At 38.4% G+C, this 18,985-nt stretch overlaps 1 protein-coding gene across 1 annotated transcript in view; it reads left to right on the top strand.

The window, feature by feature from the left end:
- DDX10 (DEAD-box helicase 10) overlaps positions 1 to 18,985 on the top strand; it is a gene marked incomplete at its 5' end in the record, with an annotated part of 179,004 nt that overhangs the window by 28,651 nt on the left and 131,368 nt on the right. Inside the window, 3 exons of the mRNA XM_080614445.1 lie at positions 3,894 to 3,981; positions 8,706 to 8,794; positions 17,862 to 18,330. Coding sequence (XP_080470571.1) covers positions 3,894 to 3,981; positions 8,706 to 8,794; positions 17,862 to 18,330 — 646 coding nt within the window. The remainder of the gene's footprint in view (positions 1 to 3,893; positions 3,982 to 8,705; positions 8,795 to 17,861; positions 18,331 to 18,985) is intronic.

The raw sequence follows: 18,985 nt of genomic DNA, 5'->3' as shown, positions 1-18,985 counted from the left end.
TTTACCAAGATACTCAGACATACGCCCATAACAAATACATTTAAGTAACATTCTGAACTAGATAAGTAATAATAATTAATAATAAGCAAGGTCAGGGCTTTTGATTGATAATATATTTGAAAAAGCTGCCCCAAGATCCAATTTTTTAATCTGCAAAACATACATTATTAGTATTTGTAACATCATCACGAAGAGGAATTCTTTATGTAGAATTGTCTGCATAGTGTGGATAAGGCTTAAATGGTTTTAGCGTCATGCTAATGAGAGGCTAACTAAAATCCTTAAAAAAAATATGAATAATTCCTTGTAATTACTTGTGGATTGCAAACCAGTTTCATCCTCAAAAGTTTTAACCAGAAATTTGCCTAGGTTGTTTACTTCTAGCCACTTTCCCAATTAATACAACCATGGCATGTTTTATCAGTTGATAAATTAATGAAGAAGTTGCATCAACCCATGGATCGTATTCCAGGTCTTCTGTTCAAGTCTTCTGGTCTGGTTTGTGCATATTCATGTAATACTAGACTCTCAAGAATTTCGAGTCTTACAGTCTCACATGTTAGAAGGTAATGAGCATTGCTCACTGCCAGCAGGGTTTAACTCTGCAGGCTTCTGAAATTCATTCTGAAGGTTTTATGTTTCTAAAACATCACTGTCAATTAAAGTGTGTGTTTTGCTGTTCTAGTTAGCCTATTATTTTGTGTAAGAATCACAAGAACCAGTCTTCTGTCACTTGCCTTGTTTTGTATTTTCTGAATTGCAAACAACACTTTTATTTCATTTAGACAGAGTTTTTAAAATAGTTCCATAATTTGACAGGAGAGAGGGGAAGAACTTTTTCTCTTTTCCAGAATACCTATTCCAAAGGCTAGCGTTTGGGCTCTTTCCTTAATTTTGAATTTTAAATATAAGCTCCCTGTGGAGCCTGCTAGTATCCCATTCCTTTCTAATCAGCACAGGCTGTCAATTTACAGCTTTTAACAATACGTCTCTTTCATTGTTCAAACAGAGCAAGGGAAAATGCACGTATGCAGTAATAAATACCGTATTTTAAAGCATTCAAATATAGCAAAAAGCTACTATGAAATGATAAACTATTATGTACATACTTGTAAGGAGTCTATAACTTCAAAGTTTTTGATGCAAGCTGTAAACTGAAATTATTTTTAATAATACCTTGAGACTACTTGATTGCATTCAGTTTTGAGTAACACAATAAAAGCTGCTTCCTAAGGGATTGTCTTTGAGATCTGTGCTCATGTCCTGGGTTCAGCAGTAGCAGTCAGTTTTTCTCCTTCTTAGTAGCTGGTGCAGCGCTGTGGTTTTGACTTTCGGCCTGGGAATAATACTGATGAAGCCAAAGTTTTCAGTTGCTGGTCAGAATGTTTACCCTGACCAAGGACTTTGTGAGTCTCATGCTCTGCCAGGGAGGAGGAGAAGCCGGGAGGAAGCAGGCACAGGACACCTGACCCAAACTAGCCAAAGAGGTATTCCATACCACAGCACGTCATGCCCAGGGATGTAACTGGGAGTGCCCTGGAAGGGCATGTCCTCTTCTCTGTCAGGCTCATTTCCAGCGGGTGGTATCATATTCTCTTCCCTTGTTATTTCTCTTACCATTATTGTTATTGGTGGTAGCAGTAGTGATTTGTGTTATACCTTAGTTACTGGACTGTTTTTATCTCAACTGATGGGAGTTACATTCTTTCGATTCTCCTCCCCATCCCTCTGGGTGTGTGTGTGTGGGGAGTAGAAACTGCGTGGCTGACTTGCTGACTGGCTTAAACCACGACAGCTCACAAAGTAAGAAAAGAAATAAACAGCCTAGTTAAAATGACTGACAAATACCATAAAATCCCATTCTAGTCTTTGCATAGTTGTTTCTAGCTTACTGGTTCTCAGCTGTTAGGCAAGCTTATAAGTTACGGTAATTCATTCAAGTGTTTAGCTTTTAGGTTTGTCTGTCCAAATAGTTCCGTGTATGTAATCATAGAATCATAGAATGATTTGGGTGGGAAAGGACCTTAAGATCATCTGGTTCCACCCCCTCTGCCATGGGGGGACACCTCGCACTACACCAGGCTGCTCAAGACCCCATTCAAACTGGCCTTGAACACTGCCAGGGATGGAGCATCCAGAACTTCTTTGGGCAACCTGTGCCAGTGTCTCACCACCCTCATGGTGAAGAATTTTGTCGTTATGTTCAACCTTAATCTCCCCTGTTTAAGTTTGAACCCATTGTCCCTTGTCCTATCACTACAGTGCCTGGTTCCCTGATGAAGAGTCCCTTTCCTCTTAGTATTCGTCCTCTTAGTATTTGTGCTGGTTTTATACTTGTCTTCAGTCCTACTTTAAGCTTTCTTCTTGAGTTTCAGATCATTGTAAACATTCTGATTTCATCTAGTCAGCCTTTTTACTCCTCCTTCTGTCTTTCCTCTGCAGTGAGGTTGTATACTTTGTGTTTGTACCTTTTTCCTTTATTAGGATCATAAATATTTTAATTGTCAACTTCTCAGTCTTGTTTCATAGACTAAAATCTAGAAGAGCCTTCTATTTACTTTTTCCATCTTTGGTGTCTTGTGTGCATTCCATCCTGCTTTGCATTTCAAAGACTTGGTCAGTTCGTTCCCCACTGAATTTTTTATGCCTCTTTCTTTTTTTTTCTTAAGTCTTTACACTTTCAGAGCAAATTATGTGCTGGCTTGAAACTGGAACTCAGCTTTTTGCTCTTTCACTAAAACTGTAGCCACATAGCTCTTGTGCTCACTACAGTTTTCCACTGTCTGTATCTGCCAGATAAGAAATTGAAATGGTGAGGGAGTAAAGTTTTGTGTCTTTAAAAATTAAAGTAATGCGCTCCAACCCCTTGTGTAATTGCTGCTTTTGTGTTTAGTAAGAAAAATAGATGATCATAATGTCTTATATTGCAAAAATAACTATAAAATGTTTCTTACCTTGTATTTTAATTGGTTATGGTTTTTTAGAGTGACTTATTGCTATGTGAAAAGACATGATTTGGGGTTTGGTTGTTTTTTTTTTTTCCTTGACTTCCTTCAGTAAAAGCTATGTTTTGTTGTACAGTGTAGGATAACATGGCACACAGGAGCAAGGACCAGATTGAGAAATCTGTGCATCTCTTTTGACCTCTGCTTGAGGACTAAACTCCTACGATGTTTGGTAGCTTGTATGATATACTCGAGTGGCTCGAGCAGATCAAAACCAGAAGTAGATAAGAAAAGATCTGGGCAAATAAACCTGGATTAGTGTAGGTATCATGGGTGTAAGTGTAAAAATCCAGATTCTGGAAGACGAATTGTATACCTTCTTACCAGGTTTAATGGCGTTTTCTGTAATAGTTACTCTTCTTTATTCACCTGATCAATATCTTGAGGAGCTCTGAAGTTTGTTTAATCTCAATGTGCTTTATTTTTGCTCATCTGGCCGTAAGAAAGAAGTACATAAATTTCAGGATTCTCAGGGCAGTGGATCTTATTTAAGCTTGTCAGAAATGCTGTGAATTTTGTTACGAAGACTATTTCAGTATAAGGTAGCACTGTAATTCATTATGTTTTTTCTATTTTTTTTTCTCAGTGTTTTTATAAATTCAAGAAGTACTACTGATTTTGGCTTCAGTGAAAACTGTCTCTGGATAAAAAGTCTGAGATTCCATTTGTCTTTTCTGTATTAATTGTTTGAGGAGCGTATGCTTCATCCTTAATATGGTTCCATTCTAAGCTGTTTCAAAGTGGTAATAACTAATGCATATTAAAGCAGTGCAGAAGATGTGAAAATACTCCTGAGAACTTAATAGGTGCTTATTTTTGCATGTTCTAAAAATAAAAGCTAACTTTTTTCTTTTTTTCTTTTCTTCTTTTTTTTTTTTTTTTAACTAGAATTAATCCTGAAAAACTTACAGACATCCAAAAGAGGATGCAAGCTTTCTTAGCTCAAGATCAGGAGTTAAAAGAGAGAGCTCAAAGGGTAAGTCATCTGCTGCTCTATAGCTCTTGAGGTACGCTAATTAAATTGAACTGCTGTTGGCTAAGTGACCTGCTCGGGCATGCCCTAGAAACAGTGCTTGCAACTGCTGAATTTTTCTGACTTTTTAACATTTGAACAATGGCATCTGTAGAAACAATAATCATGAATCGATGATTCTGTGTATTTGCAGTTGGTGTAAGTATGCCTGTCTAGCCTGTTGAAGTTGACATGGGCTCATGACATTAATGTCCGAAGATCCAGCTGACCTACTGCTGTTGTGCCCAAATTAAGGCACATACTTGAGGACCTATTTATTTTAGAGTCTTGGATATGAAAGTAATTTTTAATTTAGTAGTCACTGCTCCTCAGCTGCTAGAGGAGGTTTTAATGTTTTATTTGAGTCTTTCCCAGCTGTTTGAGACCTGAACTTGGGGAGGAGGAACCCCATACACCAGTACAGGCTGTGACCAAATGGTTGCAAAAGAGCTTTGCAGAAGGGGACCTGGGGCATCAGGTTGTCCTAGTGGACAACAGGGTGAATCTGAGCCAGCAATGTGCCTTTGCAGCAAAGAAGGCCAACCACATTCTGGGTGCCATTAGGCACAGCATTGCTGGCAGATCAAGGGAGGGGTTACTTTTTGATGTTTAGGTATCCCAGGTTTTTGTAGTGAGCAAAGAATTACTTCTAGCATGTGGAATGCTTCATCCAAAAGTTTCACAGGCAAGATGTGCTGGGGACATATTATAGTCAATTGTAACTGCCACAGGAAGTTGCAGTTACACAGATTTGTATCAGAAGTGACAGAGCAGCTGGTTGGAGGAGGATGAGAGTAGGAGGAAGTCAGCATCATCATATTTAGAATGAAAATACTAACAAACCTCTGTGTTTCTGGCATTGGCTTTTTAAGATCTCTTAAAAGGCAGAGAGAGATCATTCTGAATTGGACCAAATAAGATAATGATAAAGTTTCAAAGTAGCACAAGAATCAAATCAATCATGAGCTGTCTGACAGTGTTAGAGATAAAAAATTAATTTTCAATTCTTTTAAAATTGCCATTTAATTACCCTTTCAAACCATTTTTGTTGCAGTTTTTCATTTGTGTGTAGCAGTGCTGTGTCATCTTACAGACAAACTTACATACATTCAATTTTTGAAAATCTTAAACGTATGGACAGGTGGTTTATCATAGAAGTGTTCCTCCTTAGTAAGATTTAATTAAGTGTGAGTGTTCAGACACACTGTGCAAATGTGCCCCAGTAGTCTTAATGTATCAGTGAATAAAAGAATAAAAATGATCCAAGTGAAATTCTGACCTTGGATCCTTATCTGGGATGCTGGATTTCTCAAAGGCACAGATGTTGTGCTGTTTAGCCTGTCTTTTGCAAGCTGCCAAATTCTTGACATTTGTAAGAAATAAATACTTGAATGGATCAGATAGCAGTGAAACAGCACAGCTACTCGCAGAATTTCCAATAGGATGTAGTTTACTGTGTTGAGGGCATGTGTCCTCTTAGCTTGTTGATTCACTTCAAGAATATTTTACTTTTTTATTAAAAAAAAAAAAGAATCATAGAATAGTTAGGGTTGCAAAGGACCTTAAGATCATCTAGTTCCAACCCCCCTGCCATGGGCAGGGACACCCCACACCAAACCATGCCACCCAAGGCCTCATCCAACCCGGCCTTGAACACCACCAAGGATGGAGCATTCACAACCTCCCTGGGCAACCCATTCCAAGAAAGTAAGAAAAGTAAGAAGAAAGTAAGTACTTGATTGCTGATTGCTTCAACAAACTTTGTGGTTCATTTGATAGGACATGGTTCCTCTGCTGTTGCTTGTAGAGAGGATGAATCAGACTGGGGCTTCTTTGAAAACTTTGCAGTTTCTCTTATGGGCTGATGCTGCCCTTTGGCATTTCTTGTAATTTTAATATTTAATCAATTCATCCAGTTCTGAAAACTGGTTTAAAAAAGAATGTGTTTTTCTTGCTAGTTTGAATGTTACTGTGTAGGGGTGCTAGGATGCTGAGGTGATGTCTGTCTGTTAAATCTTCATTACACCCAGAGGAATGTGCCTGAGTTTCCAGTCATACCCTGTTACTTTGAGTTCTGTCAAAACAGCACATATATTGAATTGGATGGGGTTTAATATTTAAAACTATTATCCAAGAAATATATAAATAAATTTAAGTGTAGAAAACTAGAAGAGCATAGTACTTGTTGCCTTATGTATTTCTAGTACAATAATCTCAGGTGGTTTTGGGGGCCTTTAGCTACTATGGTAATAGAGCTGTTACATGTTTCTGTTCCCTAACCTTAACATCTTCCGTAATGGTGTAAGTTAACTTACACAACATTTTTGTGAAGTTCAGTTCTTTAAAAAAAACTCTGAAAATGATTTCAAACTAGCAAAATAGGAGAGGACAACAGCAATTGATAGAAGAGTAGGAAAAAACTTCATGTTGGCTCAGCTTGTTCTCCCTCTGCTGTCTAGGTATGTGTGCAGAGTGTGACCAAGTCTTAGGAGAATTGAATAAAGTCCAAGAGGGGTGGCAGCATTTTAGAAGGAGCTCGAAGTGAATGTACAGAAATCAAATAAAAATCAAAGAAGCCATTTGCTCTTTCTGTGTTTCATTTCTTTTCTTGTAAATTAGGAAATTTCTGTGCTGTATCTAACTTTTCTAGTTTAGGTGTTGACTGTGCCTACTTTGAAGTGTTCAGTGTCTAAAATAATAGATAATGAGATCAGCTGAAGACTTTAATCATCATTATAGTACTGTTGAATCTTTGAAGCCTCTTACCTTAATTAAGATGTCTGTTTCTTTGAACATGGGGCAACACCATCCTGCATACACTCCATGACAAGCCTGGTTCAGTGGTCTGAACCCTGTTGACAGCTGATAGATGCGAGTTAGAACATCTGGCATTTGTTTGGTGGTTCATTCTTAGTTGTTGTAGGGCTTGATACCCATGCAAAAGGTGTGTTCTTTCTGCCCCTTGTCTATCATTTATAAATTTCTGGACCATGTGTACCAAAGATAGACTTGTAGAGTACGTGGATGGCTTTGTAGGTTATCCAACAGGCAGAATGAGATTTCTGCCCTGCGGTGTGCAGTGACTCATGTATATCTTTGGATCTGCAGCTCTTAGATTCACAGGAAAGATACTTCTGGTTCAACCTGCTTTTTTCCACCTGTCACTACAGAGAAAAAAGAGGCTCTGTAGTTTATTTTTGTCACTGCTAGCTAGACAGCAGTAGATTAATGAGATCTGTCAAATTTGAAGCCTTTCTGGTTGTCTTCCTGAAATGATTAATAATTTAATTTGAGCAAACAATTTTGTTATTCCACACCTCATTTCAGTAGCAGTTGAATGGATTATGCTAGCACCTTCCACTGCTAAAATTAATTGAAAGACATAATCTAGACAGGAAACTTTACCCAACAACTTAGCATTTGGAAAAATAAGCAAATGAAAATTTACTTCTATAATGAAGTGTTGGGCAGCATGAAAAGTGTATCTCATAGCTCTACATATCTTACAATTAATAGTTTTTATTTCAGTTTGCCAACAGGAAAAGTATGACTTTATGACATTAATTACTATCTCATTTTTCTTTTTACCTTTGGAAATGTTTATTCTCTTTTAAGCATTTAAAGAATCCCTATGAGAGATCAATGCTCTCTAACTGTTGGGTCTTTTCTTCCTCTATCTCAGGTTAACAAGATTTTTTTTTTTTTTTTAATAATTCCACATGAATTATTAATACAATAATTTTCTCCCATAGGTGTCTGTAGGTAGCAGAAAAAGGGTGTGATTACAGTATGCTTGAATGTAACCCTATGAGCTTAATTTGCTATTGTTACTAGTGTTGCTGGTTTAAGCCTTGCAGTAGGAGTTTTGGCATGTGTTAGAAGTTAGGTTACAAACAACAGAAATCCAAGGATCTTTTCTGATACTTGAAATATTTCAGTATTTATGCTGCTAATGATAGGCAGAAATAAACTATATAAAAGAAACATGAGAAGAATAAGAATCTCTCCTTTTAGGAAGAGTGAAGGGAAAATGCAACACAAGACTAAGTTGCTCGGTTATGTGGAGCTTGCACTTTTCTTGGTTAAAGTCTGGGATTAATTGAAACTTCAACCTTGAATTCGTGTTAGGTAGACATTGTATAGTGAATTTGTGTTGGGCAGCTGAGTTGCATTCATTGTGCATATTTAATGAACTGATGACAGATGCAAGGTAATGAATTTCTGTAGGCCACAGTGGAAGTTGAATCTCTTTCTGTTAGAGGCTAAGATTAAGTCAGGACGCCTCAGATTGATAGCAACACAGTCTATTCTTGCTTCCATATGATTCAGATATCAGTGTAGCATAACAACATTCAGAAAAGCTGGGAGAAAAAGAATGAACTAGTGATGTTTCCCTTTGACCAATTTGCTTTATGTTATTCTAGGGAAAACATTACAGACTATTGGGAAATTCAGCCAATTAATGTGCATTAGTGAAATATTTGGATACTTGAAGTTCCATCATTTCTGTAGTACTGATAAATTTTAGTCGATGGGTATTGTGTAAAAGAACTTTAGTCAAAATCAATATTAGACCTCTTCATAGTAAAATTCTATTTTATATTCAGAGCAACAGCATAATGTTAGTTTAATGTGTTGGAAATTGAGTGTTTTCCTTTTTTTGTTGAATACTTTTATTTTTCTTTCAGTGTTTTGTATCCTACTTGCGTTCAGTTTACTTAATGAAGAATAAAGAAGTATTTGATGTTTTCAAATTGCCTCTAGCAGAATATGCCCTGTAAGTATGATCAGCTTGGAAAGTGAGTTTTACAGTGTGTAATAGCTTTAAATAGCTGTTTTGACTATGTTAACATAGTATTGGACAGTCTTGTACAGTTTAATATCTATGCTGTGCTTTTGCATATTTTCAAGGATATTGTAAATAGAAATTACATATGAAACCAATGTATGTCTATAGAGAGAAATAACTCTTCTACATTTGCTATACACAACAGAAGACAAAACTTTGAAAGTAAAAGAGTAAAGAATGATAGGTTTGGATTTTGCTGGTGTTTGTTTGTTTGTTTGTTTGTTTTTTTTTTTTTTTTTTTTTTTTTGTTTTTTTTTTTTTTTTTTTTTTTTTGTGGGGGATTTGTTTTTTCTTTTTCCCCCCAGATTCACCCTTCAGCCTCATAGCTAAATGCCCACCTGTGAAGTGTAGTATTTAAAAAGAAATGGTCATAACTAAAGATGATACATTGCAGTCTCATTTTGAGTGTGATTTAGACATTGCTTCTTGGACATAAATTACTTTCAGAAGAGTCAGTGTACTTCGTAAAGATGAAGCATCTGCACTGGACTGAATAGCATCTTTTTTACTATGTCTATTTTTGTACATATATGTGAATCATTCCACATTTCGTATGGGAGGGAAATTAATTTTGACAGGTTGACTTTACAGATGACAACCAGCTGAGATTGTTTTAAGATGTGAAGTTTTCAAATAATCTCATGGGACATAGGGTAGTCAGAAGGGAGCAAGAAGATGCTCAAAGATGCATGGTAAATTAATTTTATGTCTGGAATTTCATACAGAGAAGACTTAAGTCTTCAAACTTGTCAACATGTGGCATAATGAATAAAATGTGACAAATTACTAGACTGTAGAACACCTGGTCTTCCTGTGCTGCAATTAACATGATTGTGGTTTTTAAGGTACATAAGCCTATTATGAAAGAAGCTTTCTTACTTTATGGACTTAGAAATTTTTTAAAAAGGAGAACTAATAGAAACTTGAAAAATTTCACTAGATATATTGGCTGCCTGTTCACCTGTGTGATTTGTCAGCATCTTTAAAGCCTAAAAGCATCTTAATAGGTCTACTATTCTGGATGTAAGGAGAAGTGGCAGAAGGTGGCCTTCTATGATGGGGCTACGAAACTGATGGACAGAGGCAGAGCAGTTGATGTCATCTACCTGGACTTGTGCAAAGCCTTTGATACTGTCCCACACGACATCCTTGTCTCTAAATTGGAGAGACATCAATTTGATGGATGGACCACTCGGTGGATAAAGAACTGGCTGGATGGCCGCACGCAAAGAGTTGTGGTCAATGGCTCGATGTCTGGCTGGAGACCGGTAACGAGTGGTGTCCCTCAGGGATCGGTGTTGGGACTGGTCTTGTTCAACATCTTTGTCGGTGACATGGACAGTGGGAATGAGTGCGCCCTTAGCAAGTTTGCCGATGACACCAAGCTGTGTGGTTCAGTTGATATGCCGGAGGGAAGGAATGCCATCCAGAGGGACCTGGACACGCTTGTGAGGTGGGCTGATGCCAACCTGATGAAGTTTAACCATGACAAGTGCAAGATCCTGCACCTGAGTCGGAGCAATCCCAGGCACAACTACAGGTTGGGCAGAGAAGAGATTCAGAGCAGCCCTGCAGAGAAGGACTTGGGGGTGTTGGTGGATGAGAAAATGAACATGAGCTGGCTTCAGTGTGCACTTGCAGCCCAGAAAGCCAACCATATCCTGGGCTGCATCAAGAGGAGCGTGACCAGCAGGTCGAAGGAGGTGATCCTGCCCCTCTACTCTGCTCTCGTGAGACCTCACTTGGAGTATTGTGTGCAGTTCTGGTGTCCTCAACATAAGAAGGACATGGAACTGTTGGAACAAGTCCAGAGGAGGGCCACGAGGATGATCAGGGGACTGGAGCACCTCCCATATGAAGACAGGCTGAGAAAGTTGGGGCTGTTCAGCCTGGAGAAGAGAAGGCTGCGTGGAGACCTCATAGCAGCCTTCCAGTATCTGAAGGGGGCCTACAAGGATGCTGGGGAGGGACTCTTCATCAGGGACTGTAGTGACAGGACAAGGGGTAATGGGTTCAAACTTAAACAAGGGAAGTTTAGATTGGATATAAGGAAGAAATTCTTTACTGAGAGGGTGGTGAGGCACTGGAATGGGTTGCCCGGGGAGATTGGGAATGCTCCATCCTTGGCGGTGTTGAAGGCCAGGTTGGATGAGGCCTTGGGTGACATGGCTTAGTGTGGGGTGTCCCTGCCCATGGCAGGGGTGTTGGAGCTAGATGATCTTAAGGTCCTTTGCAACCCTAACTATTCTATGATTCTATGGTTCTAAGATCAGGGCTGAGAGGGATGACCACACAAATTTAGCCAGTGTGTTAAACCAACTGACAGATGGTAGTAATGCTGAATTTTCAGAATCCCAGTGCCTCTTTCTGAATTTCAGCATGGTGTGGCCATCTAGTATCTGATACGGATGTGGACAGAGTAGTCGACAGTTCTGTTCATCTCAGACCTCTGTGCCAGGATTTGATGTTTCATCAAAGTCAATTCTAATTCCAGCTTTGCACAGTTACTAGTAAGTCATTGCTGCATTGAAGTGGAGGAAACCAGACAGTTGTTTGGAGAGAGTAGGAGAGGTTTAGTCAAGGGTATGAAATATATGGAAGTGTAATCAGAAAGTCAGAACACAATAAATCTGGGAGGTAATTTGGAGATTCTGCTCTAAATGAACAGTTTGGCTCTCTTCTTATGCACTCTTCAGACTGCTAGTCTACCTAAATACACTCTGCAGTCCCCTTTTCAATTCAGTGTGCATCCACTTATATAGTGGATCAGTCAGCTTAATTTGTCTGAAAGGTCTTCAAAGTCTGGTGTGTTTGAATTCTGCATTCAGAAGCGACCTTGCTTTACGTTCTGTGCACAAACTCGTGGCAAAGCCTGGATTCAGAATCTTTTCTTCGCTTTTGTGTGTATTCTCTAAAAAGTATTTCAGCCTTCTGTGGAGATTTTCTGCTAAGTTGATAGATGTTACTTCACTAAAAATCCTGCAGAGAAAATAGGCTGCTTAATGCCCCTGTCAGGTTTGTATTTCAGTCTGTCAGGCTGTTTTCCATTTTCTTCATTGCTCTCGTCTGCATGTCTGTGCACAAAGATTCTTTTAATCTGTGTTGAGTATGTAGAAAAGCAGTAGTCTTTTTGATTTTTATATATTATATAGATTTATTATGTGTTTAGGAAAAATATATTTAAGTGTGTGTGTGCATGTCTATACATATATACACACACATATTCTAGAGACTGATCACCTCTAAGCTATGGTACATTAGTATTCTCTCCAGTATCTTCACATTACAAATTGCTATCAAGAATAATTTGCTGGTGGAAGACTTGCAGATCTTGTGTTAATGTAGGCAGCCTTTAAGTTTGGTGAAGGAGAACCTTGATGCTTGCATAAAAGAGAAATTTGTCTTTTCATTGCAAAGGACAGCTTTGAAAACATAAGAAAATGTAAACAAACAACAGGGTAGAAAGGAATAATTAATTAGTCTGGCTTGTTGGTTAGGAGAAAAGGTAAAAAGGATGCAGGGATCCCAGGCACTTTACTTTGTTAAATGCTAAGATACCAGTCTCCAGGGCAAATCTTAACAAGTGAGTGTGCTGGATGGACAGGTTATTCACAGCTCTATGGGGCTGCAGGCAAAGTAATTTCCTCTGTGAATTTCCTCATGTCTTCCAGGAGGAATGCAGCATATTTTTATCTGTTTATCCATGTATTAGTACATAGAAAATAAATAAAGTAGGTTGAAGCCAAGTTATTTGTGAAATGTCTGATAGCCACAACTTAGTACCCAGCTAATTTTGCAAGTATTGCTTACAGATCAGTGTTACAAAGCAGTGGGTGCTGTCAGGACTGAAGTGGGTGATGCCAGGATACATGATCCATCTGTCAGCATCAGCCTGTCCTCTCACTAAGGAGGGAAAGCACCCACTTTACTCTCACCACAGTGCCCCTGGCTGTGGATGTAGGCCTGACCCTGACTGGATGGCCAGGGCAAAGGGTTTTGTTTGTTACCTTGACCAGCTGCCATGAGCAAGCACAGGGCTGCCTGTCACAGGCTGCCCCCAGGCAGCACCCATCACAGACTTTGCACATCTCATCATCCCTTTGCTGGCTTCTACAAGCCCAGTCTCCTTACAGCTAAAGAGCCTGCCCCTAGTTACTTTTTCCCAGTTGTTCCCAGTCTTCATGCACCTGTAGCCACAGTTAGTATTTCTCTTGCTGTTACCTAGTTAATCTTAGCTTCATATGGTATTATTCATATGAACCTCAAAATTCCCTTCAATGATCTGTAGTTGGAGCATTTCTTATGCAACTCCCCCTCAACCACCTGGAGATCCATCCTTCCCTTTCTGAGCTTTCTGTAACTACTTCTGTAAGCTTCTGAGCATTCCGATCCTGCCATACCGATCTCTGCACAAGCTGCGGTCTCCTCTCTCAAAGTCCGGGGTCATTATTCTCTTAGTCATCATCCTTGTTTCTTGTAGGATCTTGAACTACCTTCTCTCATTTTACAGCCAAGCCAGCTATTGACCTTCGCTGACCTTAGAAGTAAATGTACTTGCATATGCATAAGTAGCAGTTCCAGCAGAATGACTCCCAGAGTTTGGCTAATCCAACTTACTTGGAGAAATGCTCTTTAATGCATCTAGAAATGCTCTAGAAATCTGTTGCTTGTGCTTTGCTGTGTTGCTGTTCGAGCAGGTGTCAAGAGTGGCTCAGGTACTTTTAAGCACCAGGGCCTGCAATTGCAATGTGGAGGCTTCTTTTAGTTTTGTAAAGAAGACTCCATCTTGGTCTTCTAAGAGATTAGATTCCAACCATAACATCCCCTTTGTTGGCCTTCTCTTTGATCCTGACCCATAAAATCTTGATTATCTTGGTGCTCATTATTAGTAATTTGAGCTCCCCAAGGTGGAGGGATGAACTGGCTAGTAAAGTAAACAACACAGCAAAAGCAGTTTCTCTGTTCGTTTTGGTTATTAATTAGACCATCTGGAAAGCCTGTTAATTCATATTTGTGTCACTTCACTTGATTTGATTTCCCCTGCTTTCAAATGGTTGCTCATCCTGCCTTCTGAAAACATTTCAAATGTTAAATGTAGATCTAGCATATATTGCAAGGCAAGTAATACACATTTCTTCTGAAATAGCTTGTGGGAGGTTTTAACCTTTTTCAGGCTATTTTCAATTTTTGTCTGAAGCTGTTCTGCAGTACAAGAAATAACTGTTATGTGTTTTTATGGGTTCATATAATTTCAAAGATGTTCACCAATGGAATATATCTTATATTTAGTAAATGTAGTAACTTAGTATTAGAATGAGCACTAACTTGTGTATAATTATTGTGCAGCAGTTCTGCAGAAGTGACCTCATCTTCCTGACAACTGGCTTATATCTCGAAAAGTGCTGGAAATCTTCTAGGTGCAAGTTAGGAGCTTTTATGACACTTAAAAATTGAAAGATTGTACTGGTCTTAAATTTCCTGTTTAATTTGTTTGTGCAAGGGCACAATTTGCTGACAGTGTTGAAAATTCTGTCCTTTTAAGAGTTGAGACATTCCGAGCTTTTCACCCAATCCAGATAGAGGCATAGTAAAATTACTGTGTTATTGTAAGCATACTCAAGGTCTGTGTCTAAGCATAACTAACAAACTTCAGAAAAGGCAGTATTTTAAGTCTGATACATCATTCATTTGAATTAATTTAAAAAAAATGTTTACTAATGTTTGATTTTCCTTGTTCAATAGCAAACAAAACTGGCATTCTTAAAGCTATACAATATTCTTTCCTTGGAGTTTTACTCTTTTATTTCTTGAAAATCTTTGTGTGCTTGCTTTGAACTGAAGGAGGTACCTGAACACTGCATGTGTTTTGTTCAGTTACAGCTATGCATTCCCTGCTCAATGTTAGGGAATAACGATGTCTGGCCACCTCAGTTTCTGTTGATGAATAGAACTGTCAACTGTACTTTCATTTACAGTAGCGAAATAATCCATTGGTTTCAATATTGCTTTTAGTAGCTGATTTAAGATGCCTTTCTAAAGGAGCTTGCTCCCAAGAAGTCATTGTATGTCACACCAAAATATGAAACAAGATTGTTTTTTGGTTTGTCAGCTGAATTTGTGTTGCCTTTCAAAGGCTACCATAGTCTGAGGACTACATTGTGGGTTTAGCATGCTTTTAGTGTGCTAGAATTCATGAAATCTCACTAAATAACTTACCTGCTTTTTGTGTGTCTTTATAAGAAAACCTTGTATATTTCTGATTCCAGAAGGATGTGTGAAATGCTATCACTAAAATCAAAGAATACCTGTAACTTCAGTCGGAGTAGAAGTGTGGTCTGACTGCCATCTAATGAATTAATGAAACTGATATTGCACTTCCTAATTAATGGAAAGAAAATCTAGTTCATACATTCAGGTGTTTTAGTATGACTCTAGATGTGGCAAATTATTAAGAAATAAATTCTAAAGAAACTCTCAGCAGTAATAGTGTATGTTTGTCCCAAGTTGTTCTTCATCTGGAATATACTATGGAAAAGAAGCAGTAATGAGACAAAATGCTGACTTTTCTTGGAGAAGTTATGTAATTAAAAAGTGTTTGGGCATTCTCTGCAGACAACTTTAAGCTTCTCTACTATTACTTTCTTACCAAATTTCACCTTAAAACCTTCTCTCTCCCCCAGGTCTGAGGGCTGTATTCCTTTGGTTCAGATGTCACTTGAATTCTTATTAAACTAGTCTTTTTTTGGCAGGGTTGCTAGGCAGTTTAGAAAATTGGCCAACACTAACTGCTAATTAATTTTATGCAATTATTAAAGTAAGACATCACTGCAAAACAGCAATCTGGCAGGTGGGATTTCATACTTGAATGAGAAAAGCTGTGGTGAAGTCTCCTCCGCATCATGGGCTGCTTTTTTTGACTTTTTCAGCTTTTCCTGTGGAGAGAATAGTTTCTTCACCTTGTCGAGGTTTTCTCTGCAGCCGTGATCCTGAGCTTTGATACTAGATGTGGAGACGCAGAAGAGAAGCTATGATGAAAATCAGAGTTTGCAACCATGTGTACATTGTGTCTGTCTGCATAAGAGAAGTGAACACAGATTGAGTAGTTGCCATACAGTACTACTTCTTGCAGTACTTTGTCAGTGGTTGACAGCAGCACTTTATGTAGAATAATGTTGTGAAATCTGAAAAAGGAAAAAAGTGGTTTTCTTACAAAGGGTTTTTTTTTTTTTTAGCTTCTTTGATTGCCTTGCTGAAGAGATTGCACATTCATTGACATTGTAGGAATCTCTTTATTTGTGTTTCATTGTGCCTGGTGTTACGGTCCAGTTCCAGGTTTGAATCTCCTCCAGCTGCTGCAGTGAAGCATTACATCTGCTTTGTTTGGTTATTTTTGTTTCAGTTAGTCAATAGGCCAAACTTCAGCACATAGTTTCATTGCAGAGATAATTAGGTTTAGCTGTCAAACACTGAAACAAGCTTAAGATTGGTGGTTGCTCCAGTTTCAGTTCTCAGATGTGTTGTGTTATCCTTGCAGCAGTGCACTGTCAATAAATGTGCAAAATACACTGGATGAAAACCTCCTTTGATTTTTTTTTTTTTTTTCTCCATAAAACTCTATTTGCTTTATTACTACTATTAATTCCTTGTAGAATGACAGTACTGGTTTATCAAAAATACTTAAACAAAATGAACTTTACATTAAGACAGACTTTATTGAAAAAGTTGTTCCTTGTCCGAACAGTGTGGGCTGCTTTTTTGGGGGTGTGTCCACTTCTTAGTGCCTTAGCTTATGGCCACTACCAAAACTGCCCTGTTTAACCACTGATGTGGTTGCATTTGGTTTTTTGCGTGCTTGTTTGTTATTTAAGCAGGGTGCCTTTCCTGTTGACTGCTTTGTCCCTTGGGCTACCATTAACAGTTCAAGGCTCTCTGAGGCCTACAGTCCACTCTTGCAGCTCTGCAGTACTGTTTGGATGCTTCATGGGTTGCCCATAATGACATTTCCACCAGAAAGTATAGATTTGATTTTTCTCCTGTGACGCAACTCCGGTTTCTTTATTCAGACCTATGTGGTGAAGAGAAGATATAATGCTGTCTTCTTGAAACGAGCAGCATTGAGAGGAGAGGTGGTGTAGAACTGAACAATCTGAATCAAGAGACTGGTCTTTTATATTTCTGTGTATATATGCAGCCATTTTAGTTGGTTAAATACTCCTTTGTTAAGTATACATACAAGCTCTGACTATTACAAACTCACTATCACTTCTGTATTATGTGTTTCGAAATGTAGCTGTGGTCTCTGTGTGTTCCTTGCACAGTGCCAGTGTGCCCCTACATTTTTTATTCACCTAATTAGAAGATTCATGAACTCTGAAAGAGGCTTAAATACTGCTTTTTTGAGCTTGGATTTGATAGGATCAGGTTTGATATGCCATGAAAGTAACGCCTTGCTGTAAAGGTTTGGAGGCAGGAGAGATTTCCTTTGAGGGAGAAATGTCTTTTCCATAGCTTTTTCTGCAGTCATTCATTTATCCATACTGTGTTTGCTCTTCTGATCTTTCAGTCACCGTAAGATGGTGGGGGTAATGTTCTGGCTGCATTTCTAGCAGTCCTTGACATGACATCCATATATCCTCAATACCAAATTACATCGGTTTTTCTTCCACCGTATTTTACTGTGAATCATAGATAATCTGTTCTTGTCTGCAGCTTTTCAGGTTCTTTGTTTGCTTTCTTTCCTGGGAGGATTTGTTACTATTCTTAAGAGTTCTCAGTTATTTCATCTTCCTTCCTCTCTTAACGTTAGCTTGCATTTTTCAAGCTAGATTGTCCTGTTGTAGGCCAAATGCTGTTTTGTAAGAAGGTTTGTCAAAATGTATTGATACGAGTTACCAGAACTAAAATTGTATCAGTTGAGTCATTGATGAGGGCCTCTAATGTAGTCAGATTTTGTCTGCCTTTCAGATTAATTTATTTGTTTTATTTCATGCTTTAGATCACTTGGTCTTGCGATGGCACCTCGTGTGAGATTTCTTCAGAAAGTTCAGAAACAGCTATCTGCAAAGAAGGCAGGTGATGGGACTGATCACTTGAAGGAGGCAGAGCAAAATAAAAATTCACCCTCCTCGATGAATGAGGAAGAAGTGGAGAAATGTGGAACTAATTTCAGTGTCAAGGTGTCTGTTAACAAAACAAAGGAGAGAAGGAAAGAAGCTGAAGAATGTTCTGCTTCCAGTGAAGGTGCTGAGGAAAGTGGCGAGTCTGAGGATGAATCAAAAGAGGTATCAGAGGACGAGAAGGAAGAAGAAGTAGTTCCTGTACCAAGTAGGGTACCAAACCCAGACTCTGTGCAATTCTTTGAAGGTGATGATGATGACGACGATGATGATACTAAAGAACTTGATTTACTGACAGTGAAACAACGAGATGTTTTTGGTGTGGAAGCTAAAGATAATCCAGCACTGGTAAGTGCACTTTACAGTAAAGCTCATGCATCTTGCTCCCAAAAGATAAGTGGTGTGACTTATGCTTTTAACATTTTATGTTATTAGCATAAAATACTTTTATTAGCATAATTAATATTCTTGTAGTTGCTTTAATTTATGAATAACATGATTTGAATACCTGTGAAATTTTGACTGTTTTAATTCTTATTACTTGCTAATTTGCTTCTACCTCTCTAAATAGCTGCCACTTCCAGTCATAATTTTGATGCTGTACCACAGCTCATGGCACTGGGAACCAAATTGCAATACGTGATGAGGTGCTTACTGATAGAAACTGTAGCAAACAATATTTACAATAATGTAACCTTCAAACCATGACTTTTACTTTCAACAGGACCTTTGCTATTAGGAATTGAGCCAGTGTCAGAGAGTGAGAGTGCATGCACTTTCTGTAAAGCATGGTTGTAAAGCCTTATTAAAAGTATTCATGTAGATCTTTCATTTTGCTGGGGAGAGGCTTTATAATTCAGGATTTCTCTGTGCTTGGGTGTTTTGACAACTGTTGCTTTAATTTAGTTCATTTAGTCTTTAAATACTAAATAGCACTGTTATAGTAAAAGTGCTTTTCCTGGGTTCAGCAGTAGCAGTCATTTTTTCTCCTTAGTAGCTGGTG

This window comes from Psittacula echo (assembly GCF_963264785.1).
Source record: "Psittacula echo genome assembly, chromosome: 3".
In the NCBI taxonomy this organism is placed as follows: Eukaryota; Metazoa; Chordata; class Aves; order Psittaciformes; family Psittacidae; genus Psittacula; species Psittacula echo.
The sequence above is the reverse complement of the archived record's forward strand: the minus strand, read 5'-3'. Positions and strand labels throughout refer to the sequence as shown.